General features: G+C 47.8%; 1 protein-coding gene across 2 annotated transcripts in view; it reads left to right on the top strand.

The window, feature by feature from the left end:
* Nucleotides 1-15,475, top strand: part of LOC146813789 (cap-specific mRNA (nucleoside-2'-O-)-methyltransferase 1-like) — a 944,292-nt gene that overhangs the window by 13,213 nt on the left and 915,604 nt on the right. For both annotated transcript variants that reach the window (XM_085610252.1, XM_085610251.1), the window contains exon 2: nucleotides 8,390-8,527. In XM_085610252.1, coding sequence (XP_085466378.1) covers nucleotides 8,395-8,527 — 133 coding nt within the window. In that variant the 5' untranslated portion in view covers nucleotides 8,390-8,394. The remainder of the gene's footprint in view (nucleotides 1-8,389; nucleotides 8,528-15,475) is intronic.

Below are 15,475 nucleotides of genomic sequence, written 5' to 3'. Positions count from 1 at the left end.
TGTTTCTTTTGCTATTAAGCACTGCACATTATGCTGTTGGCCATCACTTTTCTATTTCTTCCTTTCTGCTCTATGAGCGCTGTTCTGATCGTATGTTTAAAAAATGTGCAAAAAGGTTAATAAAAAGATTTAAACAAAAAAAATTATACCAGTGGCTGCCATAATACTTGAGTTACGATGAACTCAAATTATAGCAGTCGGATTCACCCAAGGTGACCTCTCCATCAACCCTGAGTCAGAAGTATGTGGTCAGGCAGGTCCTGCTTCCCATGCTCACGCTTATCAAGTAATAGGTCGCAGGTGGGGTCCCCCATAAACTAAAGACAAACACGCACCCAGGGAAAATCCTGATCGATTTCACAGATGGATAGGTACACCACAAGCAAGTCCAAGATAAATGGCCCTAATAAAACCAGTTTGGCCAAAGGTTTGCGTTTCCCAGAAATACCACAAAGCTAGATGCCACATGTAGATAGGCACAGTCAACCCATCAGGACACGACAGGCACACCACACATAGGGGTCGATTACGATGTTGGTCGGAGTTGCCTCCGACCGACACTGTCGCGGTCTCGGGACTGACCGACCTCTGATCGGCGGTTCCGACTGCTTGATTACGATGCGACCGAACACTCTTCGGTCTCATGCTCCCATTTCTTTATGGGGGCACGTGCTACGGCCGTAAACCGGCCGTAATACAGGCTTCCATGAAGAAACGGGGGTGTCTGCAAACCCTGCACCCTGTGGCAGGCACCCCATGGTGCCTGCCAGACAGTGCAGGGATTTACAGGGGGGCACCCTAGGTACCCCCTCGGCCACCAACTGTAGGCTGCGGAGGCAAGGCCCCCCCCTCCCCTGCTAGGGGCCACCAAAGTCGCTTCCCGACAGCCTTTCATTGTCGGAAAGGCCGGCACGGAAAGGCTGTCGAAAACCAACATCATAATCCCGACGGCGGAAGCACTGTCTATAGGGGATTATGGTGCAGGTCCGACAGGCTGGAAAACTCCAAGAGCCCGTCGGAACTGTGTCGGAATGACCGGCTGGTTTACGCTCTGACCGCCGACATCGTAATTCGGCAGTTGGACCACAAACCAACCATGTGGGTCAGAAAGCCTCCGACCCCAGTTGAACATCTTCCGAATAGTGGTCGGAGGCTTTTCGACCGGCATCGTAATCGGCCCTCTAGTGATCACGCACTCCTCATGCCGGACATCTGTACACATACACACTGGCCCACACTAGCTCTCCCCGAGGTCGAGAGCCATCTGTGTCCTTATGAGATGCCTGTGTTTGTTGATTTACAACTGAGATGCTTTTTTTAAATGTAGTAATGTGTTTTATTGTACCTCATGAACTGTATAAATGGATGACCAAAACATTGTGCATCAAGAGATTTTGAGCAGACGCATTTTGTCGCTGCTCTCCTGGCTGCAGTGTTTGATTAAACCAACTTGTCCCTGTTTTCAAAAACACCTCTTGTCTTTTCATTTATTTAAGGTAAATTCATATCTGATTAACAAATGCAGTAACTTGGGGATGTAATCTGATTAAATTTTTTGGCACCCTCAATAAATCGAGATGCAGCATAAAAACACACACATTGTAGGTAAAGACTTAGAAAATACCTACCAAAACTGCATTATTGTAATACCGATAAGAGTACCAGTATTTGGACGCTGCCGAGGAAGAAATCAAGTGGAATAAATGGCCTAATCAAGCTCAATATGTTTGTTAACCCTTTCGCTGCGGCGGGAATTCCGCCGCAGCGCTGGGGGGTGCGGGGGGGCAGCGCGGTGGCGCTGTGCTCATTACGGAGCCGCTCCGTCATGAGCCACGGTTGAGCTGTGCTCATGACGGAACGGTTCCGTCATGACTCCGCCCAGTTGCGTTGTCCCCCCGCACAGGCGGGGAAACAGCGCCGCTTGGGCGGAGCGGCCGCCAACGGTCGTGGCATGACGGAACCGCTCCGTCATGAGCACACGGCAACCGTGGCTCATGACGGAGCGGTTCCGTCATGAGCGGGGAAGGGGTTAATAACTGTGTCAGCCAGAGTATTTCAGCAATGTGGAGGTACCAGGAAAGTTTAGTAGAATCTTCCATGTACCTGGGATTTTATTATGTTCTAGAGTAGGTACAAATCTACCTTTGCAGCTATAGCCATTAGTGGCGATGCAGCATGGTTAGCTGTACCTGGAGAAATAAGAAAGTACAACGATTTTTAGGTTTAAATTCTTTGTCCAAGCCTCAATCACACAAAGCCACACTTTAGACAATTAGCTTATGCCTCAAAAGATCCCTTGTAGGTATAATCAGGTTTCATTGGCAACATGAGTTGATGGCCTGCAACCTTCCACTAAGCATCCTAGTGGCTCTATATACTAGGGGCAGACCCCAGGCAGAATGCATAACAGGAATATCCTTAGAGCACAAACTGGACAGGACTGCAAGAAATCCATTGGGATGCACTGTATGAGTCTATAAATGATGGAGGAAAATTACTTGAGGACTTTACCTCCCTATGTGGGCACCAAGAGTTGTTAAACTTTCTATGTTTAACTGGTACAAATGTTGCTGGAACAATTTGGCGCACATGTAGACAGGGTCACTTGAGATCATTGACTTAGCAAACATATTCAGCTTTCCCTGTAATTGTCCATTATATTTAAATAGTTTTTGAAGGCTGCTCAATCAGTCTGTGCAAACAACTGGTAAGTTGCATGGCACAATCAACAAAAACAAACATAGTGTGAATTTTTATGATCATTTTAATCCCCCATCAGTAAAGCTATAGACGTAATCATGGATAAACTTTTTTTGTTCGTTAACACATTGTTGTCTTGTATATATTTTTGGCGGAAAAAAGCATCCTGGGACCGGTTTCGGGCTAACAGCCCTCATCAGCCATCAGCCAGGCTAGCTTGAATCTAGTGGCAAAGTGAGCAAGGGACCCACGTCTGGGCATACCCTGCAACTTAGGGCAAACAAAGCAAACACAAGGAGATGATGGACAGAGCGCTGAAACTTTTCAGACACTCACCCCCAGTCACAGATCTGGGTTGAATCCATCATCGTTCTTAAGCTCACTGTGCCACCCCAGTTTAGACACAGCTATATGCAAATCAGTATTGACCCTGTGCCTCATGGGAACAGTCCAACTGGAACTGCCATGTCTTCCCTGGACCGGAAACAAGCATCCTGGGACCGGTTTCGGGCTAACAGCCCTCATCAGCCAGGCTAGCCTGAATCCAGTGGCAAAGTGAGCAAGGGACCGATGTCTGGGCGTACCCTGCCAACATAGGGCGAACAAAGCAAACACAAGGAGATGATGGACGGAGCGCTGAAACTTTTCAGACACTCACCCCCAGTCCCAAAAAGACACTCGCCCCCAATCACAAATCTGGGTTGAATCCATCATCGGTCCTTAGCTCACTTCGCCACCCCAGTTTAGACACAGCTATATGCAAATCAGTCTTGACCCTGTGCCTCATGGGAACAGTCCAGCCCGAATTGCCAAGCCATGTCTTCCCTGGACCAGAAACAAGCATCCTGGGACCAGTTTTGGGCTAACAACTCTCATCAGCCAGGCTAGCTGGAATCCAGTGGCAAAGTGAGCAAGGGACCCTCGTCTGGGCATAACCTGCCAACTTCCGGCGAACAAAGCAAACACAAGGAGCTGATGGACGGAGCGCTAAAACTTTTCAGACACTCACCCCCAGTCCCTAAAAGACACTCACCCCCAGTCATAAATCTGGGTTGAATCCATCATCGGTCCTTAGCTCACTTCGTCACCCCAGTTTAGACACAGCTATATGCAAATCAGTGTTGACCCTGTGCCTCATGGGAACAGTCCAGCCCGAACTGCCAAGCCATGTCTTCCCTGGACCGGAAAAAAGCATCCTGGGACCAGTTTCGGGCTACCAGCCCTCATCGGCCAGGCTAGCTTGAATCCAGTGGCAAAGTGAGCAAGGGACCCACGTCTGGGCATACCCTGTCAACTTAGGGTGAACAAAGCAAACACAAGGAGATGATGGACAGAGCGCTGAAACTTTTCAGACACTCACCCCCAGTCACAGATCTGGGTTGAATCCATCATCGTTCTTAAGCTCAATTTGCCACCCCAGTTTAGATACAGCTATATGCAAATCAGTATTGACCCTGTGCCTCATGGGAACAGTCCAACTCGAACTGCCATGTCTTTCCTGGACCGGAAACAAGCATCCTGTTACCGGTTTCGGGCTAACAGCCCTCATCAGCCAGGCTAGCTTGAATGCAGTGGCAAAGTGAGCAAAGGACCCACGTCTGGGCATACCCTGGCAACATAGTGCGAACAAAGCAAACACAAGGAGATGATGGACAGAGCGCTGAAACTTTTCAGACACTCACCCCAGTCACAGATCTGGGTTGAATCCATCATCAGCCAGCTAGCCTGGCTGATGAGGGCTGTTAGCCTGAAACCTGTCCCAGGATGCTTGTTTTCGGTCCAGGGAAGACATGGCTTGGCAGTTCGGTCTGGACTGTTCCCATGTGTAGCTCCTCAAATGGCCTCCCCTCCATCCAGCACATCCCCTAGTGTTTGTTTAGATCCCTATCTGGTCACAGCGTTCAAAGCCGGTGAACTTGCCTGTTTCTGAGACTACTCCGTTCACCCTAACCGCCGCGGTAGTCGCCTTATACAGAAGAGCAACCCATGTACAAAACTTGGGGCAGAATCCGAACCACCTCAGGGTCCAAACAAGTATCACCATTCTATAGTGTTAAATGCTTTCTCAGCATTTAGCGACATGATTGGTCTAGGCTCTTGATCAGCGTTAAATCTGTCCAGCCATAACTGTAGTCATTTAAGATGTAATTGTGTAGCCCATCTCGCTATGAAACCCTTTTGGTCAGCGTGGACCACGAAGGATGCCACCGCGACCAGCCGTTTAACCAGGATCTTGGCTAAAATCTTGCTCTCTGTGTTTAACAATGATAGGTCTGTAGGAGGAACATAAATTACTTGGTTTACCTTTTTCGGGAATAACCACATTGAGTGCACATGTTAGGTCCAGCGGCAAGCTTCACTCTCCCCTGGCTGCGCAAGACAAGTTCAGCAGGTGTGGATTGAGAAGTGAGGCCAGTCGTTTATACAATTCCACCGGGAGGCCATTGGTGCCTGGCGTCTTGCTTGACTGCATGTCTGCCACTGCCTCCCCTAACTCGTCCATCCTCATGTCTGCAGCCAGGGCATCACTATCAGCAGCTGCCAAGACGAGGACCGGCACCTCCTCCAGAAATGCCTCAATGTCCTGCTCCATGCGGTCCTTCTCAGCCGCATAGAGAGTTTGGTAATACCTTGCGGACAAGTTAGTTCCAATGCTCCTAATAGTACTTCAGCCACTCGGCGCCTCTTCTCTTTTTCCAAACTACACAAGGAGATGGCTTGCCTTATCCCCTGTATCGTACAGTTTCTTCTGCATGCCCATGTAGAGTTGGCGGACTGCCTGTAACTTGATTATGATATCGTTCTCGCGTCGCCACTTAGGAGCACATAAGTTTTTGGGCTCCTTGTGTCCAGCCATGTCCGCTCTAGTTGTAGGAGCTTATGCTCCAGCTGTTGAGTCCTTTCCTCCCTCTGTTTCTTTTTTATGGCCATAATATTTTGGGCCGTCTCTGATACGTTTTGCATGCCTCCCAGCGTATAACCGGTGAGGTCCCTAACTCCTCTTTCTCCTCATAATATATTTGGATGTCAACTCTTAGGGTCTCTTCAAAGCTCCTGTCTTTTAAGGCCAACATGTCTAGTTTCCATGGGTTTGACTTATCTCGTTGTCAGGTCCCCATTTTAATTAGCATCAGAGAGTGATCTGAAATATCACGGGCCAAGTAGTTTGCCTGCCTCACTCAAATGAGCTTAGTCAATGGAACAAACATGTAATTCAGCCTTGACAGGCTTCTGTGAGCCACTGACAGGAATGAGTATTGTCCGTCCCTTGACCCATCACGTGGGGAAAACGCACTAATTCTAAGGGTGCTCTCATTCTCATCACATAGGGCGAGCGTCTGTCCAGGTCCCAGTCCATTACTTCATCAAATTCTCTGCTCAGAATGTGTAGATCTCCAATTGAGTCTATTAGGATGGGGCCCAGTTTCTCCAACATCCCTTTCTGGATTCTCTGGGAGGAGACTATATGCATTTATAAAAAGGACGTTCTTCCTGTTCCATGTGCCCTTCAATGTACCCATTTGTTCTCCACCTGGACGGTGGGTTGGGGGGGTAAGAAGAAAGGCAGCTACTTGACCAAGATTACTACATCCCCCAGGAGCCCCTCGTATACACTGCGTGAGCCAGGATGGTGTACCTATCCCTGTATAGGCAGCGGCAGATGTTCCCCAATAAGTTGATCTCCGGTTGCAGTGCCAGATCGGGGAATGTCTTTGAAGGTATTGGGTCACGACCCATCTCTTGATCCTACAGCCCATCCAGTTGATGTTCCACAAGAGGATTGTTAATGAGCCAAGCCCGTGTGTATTGATCCGGATTGCCTCCTGAACCAGAACTGTTTTTTTTTTTTTATCCCTAATAGACTTCTTTATTACACCCAGTAGTTCACCCAGAAGAATTTCTAGTCCCCATGGAGCATACGTGAAACAGATGAGGGCCACCTGAGGTCCAAGAAAAAAGCAGGATAATTGTTTTTCCTAGAACCTTTTCCGACAAATTCCCAAAAAATTACATTTGTCTGCTATTTAAGTTTGACACCACTTGTGCTATGTAGTGCAACGTGTATGGTTATGTAGTTAATTAAAAACCATGTATTTAATAATAACATTATTTAAAAACAATAGGTTAAACATATAAAGAGAGAACTAAAAGCTTTCCTCACGGGAAGAACTCAGAAAGGGTACAGAAATTGTTGATCTAATTAGAGTTATGCCACCTTAGGCTGCCATTACAGAAACTAGAATATGTTAGTGAGAGGGAGTGGCTTTGAGGTTTACATCAGATCTTTCTTAAAAAAGAACTGAGGCTGCTTATATGAACTTAATATAAAGGAAGGATTGCTGCCGGTTGGTGCTCACCATTTGGCAAAAATAATAGCTTTCCGGCAACTACAAATGTTACACTGTATAAATAGTGGTTGTAGCCATCTCCTCTGTGGAAGCAGCAAGGAAGGGCATGTGGGCATAACTTGGAGAAGTTATGACTTATGAGTGAAGTCATATCTTGCATTCTCTCTCAGCTGGGGAAGGTTTTCACTGAAGTGAGGAATTGTAATATTGGCATAAACCCAAAGTGAAGACGCAGAAAAGGAGGTCTAGGAGTAAGGTTGTCATTTATTTTATAGGCGTCAGGCAAGTTTGATTTCTCATGCCAAAGATCTTCTGATGTTCCTTGAAGGAATTCCATTTTACATATCGTTTAACTATGGTCTGGAGCACTTGAACTGGTGGATGAGACTGCCACTGGTTCACCAAGAATGGTATTTCCAGGCGACTAAACCCACTGTAGCAGCCCAACCATCACTGCCCATCTCTTTCAGATGCTTGCTTTCTGAAATCCCTTTATAATGGGGATGACTGAACTAGCGGTCAGAGTTCTTTGATAAATTAGACTGAAGGTTAATTCACAAGTTTCTTACTAGACCTACGAGTCTTCTCCACCCTCTCCACCCCCTAGGTTAGGTGCTGCAAGCAAGCATGCATTTTAAAATTGGGGGTTAAATACAATACCTTAGAGAGCAGACACTGGCAGAAAAGGACCGCTGCTCAGTGCTCATTTAGAAGTTATCTGTTGCACTCATTTGTATCTTGCCCTATGCCCGCGGTGAAATAATGGCAACCTGGAAGGAGCCGCTTCGCCTTAGCACAGAAAACTTAGAAACAAGCAATTCCAAAGCACTCACCTCTCCAGTAACCATTTAGTAGTGTAATCATAATGAAAGTAGGATGGGGTGGGATCAAGCTAAGAAGACACACAAACACGTCGATACACAAAAACACCTCGACACATTTTTTTTTTAAGAGGCTAACATGAGGGACCTGAAAGACATGGGACATGATTGACCTAAGCGGTACAAACCCAAGGCGGTTTCTCTCCCTCCTCCCACCCTCAATACCAAAACATCCCCTCTCTATAAGTTTCCCTTAAGTTGACAAGTGTAGGTAACTGACATTCCTAGCACTCCTCTTTCTAAAGCGCTTTTATGCCACTTGTAATAAAAATAGGTTAACGGTAACATTGCAATGCCCTTGATTTTAGTTAAATTGTATAATTCTAGCATTGACTCCATCGTGCGATCCATGAATGCCTCTAATCTCCCTTTCTCTCAGTTCTGCACTTCTACCAGATCTTTCATTTTTGGTGTGATTTGCACAAATATTAAAATGTGATCTGTGGCTTCTTATTACAGTAACAATGAAGAGACGAACGGAGCCTCCCGAAGTAATTAGCCCGTTGACCAATAAGAAGAAAAAGTTTGAAGACCTCGGGTTAAACCTAAGCTCCACATCCGATGATGACACCCAGTGCAGTCATGATGCGACTCAAGGTGAGCGAGGCCGGGGGGTGGCACCTGGATCCATCCATTCTTTTTCATCACTTGGACAGTGCCATGGTTTTCAATGACTTCCAGAATGTGTCTTTAGATATCTTTCAGCACTTGACCTCCATAGCACATTCATTCTGAGTTTACCTGTCCCCGAGGCTGCCAGGGCAAGCAGTAACTGCTGGGAAATCATTGCAGCAGAGCAGCATTACTACTGGTGTCCTTCCTTCCACCCTGGGGGTTCAAAAGCTGATTTATCTGAACATCTGTTTACTGGCTTTTAAATGTTGAAGTTAAACAGTTGTTATTGCACACAATATATACGGTTGTATCTGCTGTTATTACTGGACTCATACATGATAATACAGATATTCTATATTATGCATTATAACTCAGACAGATTCTAACATCACTCAAATGTATTTGGCATAGGTAGAGATCTACACTGTTCATTAATATCAGATTTACTAGCAGTGCCTACCAGTCTTTTTACTCTCGGTTTGTCCCCCATCAATACAACAAATCTGGTATCCAATGGGGTTCTGTGTGTTCAATTGTAATATGCTTCAGGTAGTTCATAAGTTAGCCAATCTGGATTGGGGAAACTGGAATAAACCATATTCTAAAGAAACTACGAAGCATTACACAATGTGCTAAGTCTCTGAGGGGGGTCGGTAGGGGAGTAAGCATCCTCAGTGCGTGCTTCTCCTCCTCCGTCCAGACCAAAACTTCTCTTAGTTAAGTCTCTAGGCTTGGACCCTTCTCCGACTTGCACAAAATGGCTATTCTACGTTGAGCCAGGGTCAACGCCAAAGCGAGAAATCTGGTGCCCGCCTTATGGGCCCTGGGCCTGGGAAAAGAACCCAGGAGACAGATCTGCAGCATGCAGGGAAGAGTGCACCCCAACAAAGTCTCAAGTCTCTGCAAGACCGCACCCAAAATGTCTGCAGTACTTGTCAACCCCAAGTCATATGGCAAACATCTGCATCTAACTCTCGGCACAAGAGGACATCCCCAGTGCTCTCCGCAATATATTAATTTAAATCTTTGAGGGGTGAGGTACATCATATGGAGGTAACTAAAGTGTACATATTGCAGCCATGTATTACGCGAGACCCTCCCAGGGTGCGCCAATATCCTGTTCCACTCCACGTCTGCGAGGTCCTATCGCAACACCGCTGTCCATCATGCCTATAGGGTCTCCAGTGATCATCTCCCCAATGCACTTAATGCTCGGTAAAACCACGTCACCAAGTGTTAATCAGATCCCAGTGAGAGGAAAAGCTGGAGCACCTCGTGACATGGGGGCTCATCTCCCGTAGCCCACAGGTCTGAAAACGTTCATACCAAAGTTTCATACGTCAGAAACTGACCTCTGGGTAAAGCATGGGCATCTGCTAAATCCTCAAATGGTACGAGAACCCCCTGCAGGAAGCAAACCCCCACAGTCCTCAGCCCCACCCTCGTCCATTAAGAAAGTTGGGCCGGGGTGAAGCAAGTCACAGGATCACCGTGCGGTAGGCGTCGCCGTGAGGTAGGACTACCAATGGGAAGGCGGGAGCGTACGGGAAGGCTCTCCAGGTTCTCACGACACAACATCGTCAGCACCTCAAGGCTACGAGTAAAAGCACGGGAAACAACTGTTACAACGCATGCATTATAATGCATGCTTTTACCCCGCATGCCGTTCCAACGAAAATGGCTTGCTGAAGGGGGTATAAGGTGTTGGATTTAACTTCAACACCTTTCCTACTATTGCACAGACTGGAGTTGGAATCGTAAATTATACTGTTCCAAACTCCAGAGCACCCCCACCAGCAAACCGGGGTAAAAAATTGCGTTGTAACGGCATGTGAGGTATAACGTCATACAACCTAAAAGCACACCATGTTGTGGAATAGGCCCCTCCATGCACAATAGATGGGCCAATAGCCGCCCCCTATATGGGGACAATCCCAAAAGGTCTAGGTCATGTGTATGGGAGTCATCAAGCCACCAATTTAAATTGCGCTGCCAGGAAATATAATTAAAAACTCTGAAACCCAAGACCTCGCGTGCTTGGAGAGCTCCTCAGAATCTCCAGAGAAACTATGGTGACTGCCACCCCCTATCAATAGGCGGAGTAGGGTATCGAGTTTTTTAAACCAAACCACAAGTATCATGACCGGAAGATTCATAAAGTAGTATAAGAGATGATGGAGCGTTACCATCTTGGCGATTGACACCCTTGCAATGAGCGCCGATCATAAGGATCTCCAAAAGGTTATATGCGACCTAAGAGATCGCAGGGCCGCCCTCAGGTTGCCAAGTCTTTCAGGTCATGGTATATCCTCACACCCAAATTTTGTAAAGTCACAGGAGCCCACTGGAAGTCAGATGGGAGTCCAACGGCTTCACGCAAAGGAATATACACGTCCAGAAGCCCGGATTCCTTCCGTATCCCAGCCGATCCATCATTCAAATATACTAGAAGATTATCATCATAGAGCAATATAATATGCCCCTGACCGGCTACCGCAATACAGCTGCCTCTGTTTTCTGTCTGAAACTGAGGCAGAGGAGACAAAGTGCATCCCTGCCTGGTCCCCCTAACATCCCATATGCTACAGAAAAAAGTAGAGCAAGTCTTCACACAAGCCGTTGGGTCCGTATAAAGAAGAGAGGCCAAACTAATCCAGTTCTCTCCCATCCCCATCTTGGACATGACCTTCAAGGGGAAGTCCCATGTTATAGAGTCGAAGGGCCTTTTCGAGATCGACGGACATGACAAGAACCTCCCCATTTGCCTGCACCTCAGGATGATCGAGATGTTGAAACATCCTCCTGTGGTTTAGAGATGTGCCACGTTGTGGTATAAAGCCATTCTGGTCTCTATGCACTAATAATTGCATGTATGGGAGCAATCTGTTTGCCATTATCTTACTAAGAACTTTAAAATCCATACTCGGCATAGACAGTGGGCGGAACGCCATTGGGGGCATTCCTACCACATCAGTCTTAGGTAGTGGGATTACTGTGGCACTGCGAATGGAGTTCAGTAGACGGCCAAGCCTTAGTGAATCAGTGTATATAGTTACCAGTTTTGAAGCCAGTGTGCCCACAAAGGTGGAATAGAACTCAGCCGAGATGCCATCCGGGCCCGGAGTCTCACCCGTGGCCATGTCCTTCAGGGCCACTCACACTTCCTGAGCTGTTACTGGTCCCCTCAATACCTCCTGTGCTAGACATGGCAACACAGTTAGTGACAACCTATCCATAAATGCATCCTGTGCCCCCTCCGGCACCCTCTGTGGTTTACAATTATGGGCATCATAATATGTATGAAACTCCTCATTGATGTCTCCTGGCGCATAAACGTGTGCCCTGGCAACAGAAGTGAGGTGAGTGATGGAAGAACCCTGTAATTCTGGGCAGGTAAGCTAGGCCAACAGCCTTCCAGACCTGCCCTCCTCTGCGTGTGCCCTGCCCATATAGGTCTTGTAGTCGTGGCAGCCAGGTGGTCCAAAATTTCAAAGTACCTTCCTTTCACATCAGCAAGATGTGTCCGAGCTACCATATCCATCCCGAGGGTGCCCTCCAGTGTGTTTAATGTGGTGTCCAGAGTGGATAACTCGTCATGTGGATCCCTGTTGACACCTCCTGAATAAATTTCAAAGTACCTTCCTTTCACATCAGCAAGATGTGTCCGAGCTACCATATCCATCCCGAGGGTGCCCTCCAGTGTGTTTAATGTGGTGTCCAGAGTGGATAACTCGTCATGTGGATCCCTGTTGACACCTCCTGAATTACTCATGTAGTGACCACGAACCACCACTTTGAATGCCTCCCATTCCACTAAAAATGATGATGCTGTGCCCTAATTGTGCTCCGAATAATCAGTAATAAGCGACTGTAGGGAATCTTTATAAGATATGTCCTCGAGAGAGGCGGGCTGCAGTCACAATGAAGGGATTATCTGCCGGTCGTCACTGGGCCTAAACCCTAACAATAGGAGACTATGGTCGGAGAATGTATGAATTGGCCTGGGCGGTGAACTCCACTTCATTTGCGGCGTTTGTGGAGTTTTCTGCAGAAAACTCTGCTCCGCGTAGGCCAGCAGAGTTTTTTCCTTTTTCCTCGCCCTCGTTCACCAACGGTAAGTTGGTGAGCGCGAGCTGCCGCTTGGATAGAATTTCTACTTGAGCGTCAGGAAGATCGGCGTGAACAGCACTTTGCGCTGCACTCCGCCGCTTGCAGAACTCTGCCGAGTTTTTTGGTCAGAACTCCGCCCAGGCCTAGCTATGAAGTGCATGGATGGATGAGAAGTAGGAGTAATCACATGCAGTACTGTGTTATACACGCCATAAGTCCGTCAGCCCCCAACACTGTGCCCACTCCCGAAAGCCTATAGCCATTTTATGGGCTGGTGCGTCCTGCAGAGGGGGGATGGAGTAATCCAGGGTCACATCTAAAACACAGCTAAAATCCCCTCCTAGCAATAAATCCCCATCTAGTATTTGGCCCAGTGTCGCAGACAAGGAGTGGAAGAAAACCAACTGTTCCTGGTAAGGAGCATACCCGCAACCCAGTGTGATCTCCTTATCAAGCTGCCTACTTCTGCCCAATACATATCTACCCTCCTTATCAAAAACTTGTGTGCAAGCATTCAAACGGAGTCCCAGCTCTTATCCATATTAAAGCTCCTCTCGCGTATGCTTAGAAAGATGTAGCAAATACTTGGCCTCGCCATCTGCGGCGCAATCTCTCCACCCCAGAAAGATTAGTCTCTTGCAGCACGCTAATTTGCACCCCTCTTCGTCGGATGTAACCTTGTACACTATGTCTTTTTGTCACTAATTCCAGCCCCTGAACATTCCAGGTCATGCATTTATAATCTTGGATCCTAGCTGTCATTTTATCTGCTTGGGCAAGCTCATTGACCACATCCGTCTAGGCCATTTCAACCACTACCTCACCTCATCCGGCCACCCCTTGGAACCAATCCCCCAAAAATATAACATTGCATTCCCCAAACAAATAGCTCCCCGCTCCCAGGGCAGAGCAGCATTGGCTGTGCGTCCAAACACAGTACAATCATTACAATCATTCCCCCAGCAGACTCCTATATGTGTCAGGTGGCAGGGGAAGGCAAAAGCAGGCAATTAAGGTATGTCGCTCCTAACCATTTAAGGAGTGTACAGAGAGTGCAGGAGGGCTTCCAACACCGACCCCCAAGGAGTCAAAAAGCTCACAGCAATCTGGTAAACCATTCCCAACCCAACAACCCTCTGCAGTTAAGCATCAGGAAACCCTTACTGCCTCATCGTACAGTAATTCATGAACCATGACGAGTCTCGATGTCTTGGGCGTCTGACCCCATTGGAGGGGTAAGCCCAGCACATAGTTACCACCATAACTCAACATGCCTGTACCTCAGGCCAGTTCTTCGACAGATTGCAGAGTCACCACCGGGAGACCCTCGTCTTCGGCTAGCAAGGCTTCCTGTTCTGAATCTGTGACCTGAGCCCCTGACAGGGATTCTCTTTCAGACTCCGTCCCAGTCTGTCAGGCCATGTCCGCTGCTGCCTGCAGTTCTTCCGCTCTCTCCTGTTCTGTTTGTGCCTTGGAGTGTCCCCGCAGTGCACTCCTGCTGCTTTGTCTGCGGGTCCTCCGTCTACGCCTAGGCTTGCTCACCCGAGATCTTTGTTGGCTGCCTCCCTGCCTGTGACGATCCTGCTCTGTTGTTCTCCAGCCCGTCCCATGCCTCCTGTGGCACCTCACAGAAGTGTGTAGCCCCATCTAGCAGTATCCTCCGTTTATCTGGGAACATGAGGGAATACTGTAATCCCTCTACCCTCAATACTTTTGTTACTTCCATAAATGATAGTTTCCTTGTTTACGCTGTAAGGTTTTAGTCGGGGAACAACAAGACCCTGCCTCTCCCAACCTGCAAGGGGCGTCGGCTTTGGCTCTCTGCTGGAGGATGGCACAATCCCTAAAGTGGAGGAGCTTGGCCACCATCGGACGGGGCAGCCTACCCAGGACAGACTGCCTGGTCCGCACCCAATGTGCTCGTTCAAGGACAAAGAAGGGAGTCAAGTGGTTCGGTGCAACAACAGTTCTCAACTAGTTCTCCAAGTAGGCCACCATGTACTCACCGTCCGTGCCCTCCGGAAGGTCCAGCACTCGTAGGTCGCTCCCTCTATTGTGGCTCTCAACGTCTACTGTAGGGGCCTGTATCCAACCTCATGGTCACAGGATCAAATTCCAGTGGGTCCACTCAGCCTTTCATCCTTCTGAGGTCTATAAAATGAGTGCCATTCATTTGGGTAACAATAAATATCTTTTATTCAACGCCAAGATACCCGTCGCAGTGAAGGTGCTCATTACAAATACACGTTGTTTTAAAAATAACACCTATCGCCATATATATTTTGGCACCAAGATTAGCAAGATCAGTTAGGTAAGTTTTGAGTAATTTTTACAGGTTTAAAAAATCAACATTTAGTGCAATTTTCTGAAGTGGTAATGTTATTCTATGGAAGAAAAAGCATATACTGCAAACAGGTACTTCACAGGGACTTACGGTACCAAACTCCTGGCCTTAAGGTATAGGGCAAGGTCCAAGGCAACACCAACAGGTCACCTCTGGCAGTACTGAGGCAGCCAAGTGCAGGGGTGCAATACAGCATCGGGTGCCCAATGTTGGGGATCGGTACGGTCGGAAAGAGGGTGCAGGTTTGGCCTAGGAAACCAGTCATGCTTAACCAACAAGTGGGCTCAGGTCGTACGATGCTCGAAGACACCTTCTGTTCTCTTCTCCTGGGGTCGGGGTGGCCGGGTGCAGAGGTACTTCGAGGCATTGGGTTTTCGTCATTGGAGACACTCTAGTTTGAGGGGGCCTGCAAACACAGGCAGTGTTGGAAAGCCCACTGTGGGCAAGTCGAAGGTGGACTTGTCTCTGGATGACTA

This window comes from Triturus cristatus, chromosome 6, assembly GCF_964204655.1.
Source record: "Triturus cristatus chromosome 6, aTriCri1.1, whole genome shotgun sequence".
In the NCBI taxonomy this organism is placed as follows: domain Eukaryota; kingdom Metazoa; phylum Chordata; class Amphibia; order Caudata; family Salamandridae; genus Triturus; species Triturus cristatus.
Note: the sequence above shows the minus strand (reverse complement) of the source record. Positions and strands in the feature narration are given on the sequence as shown.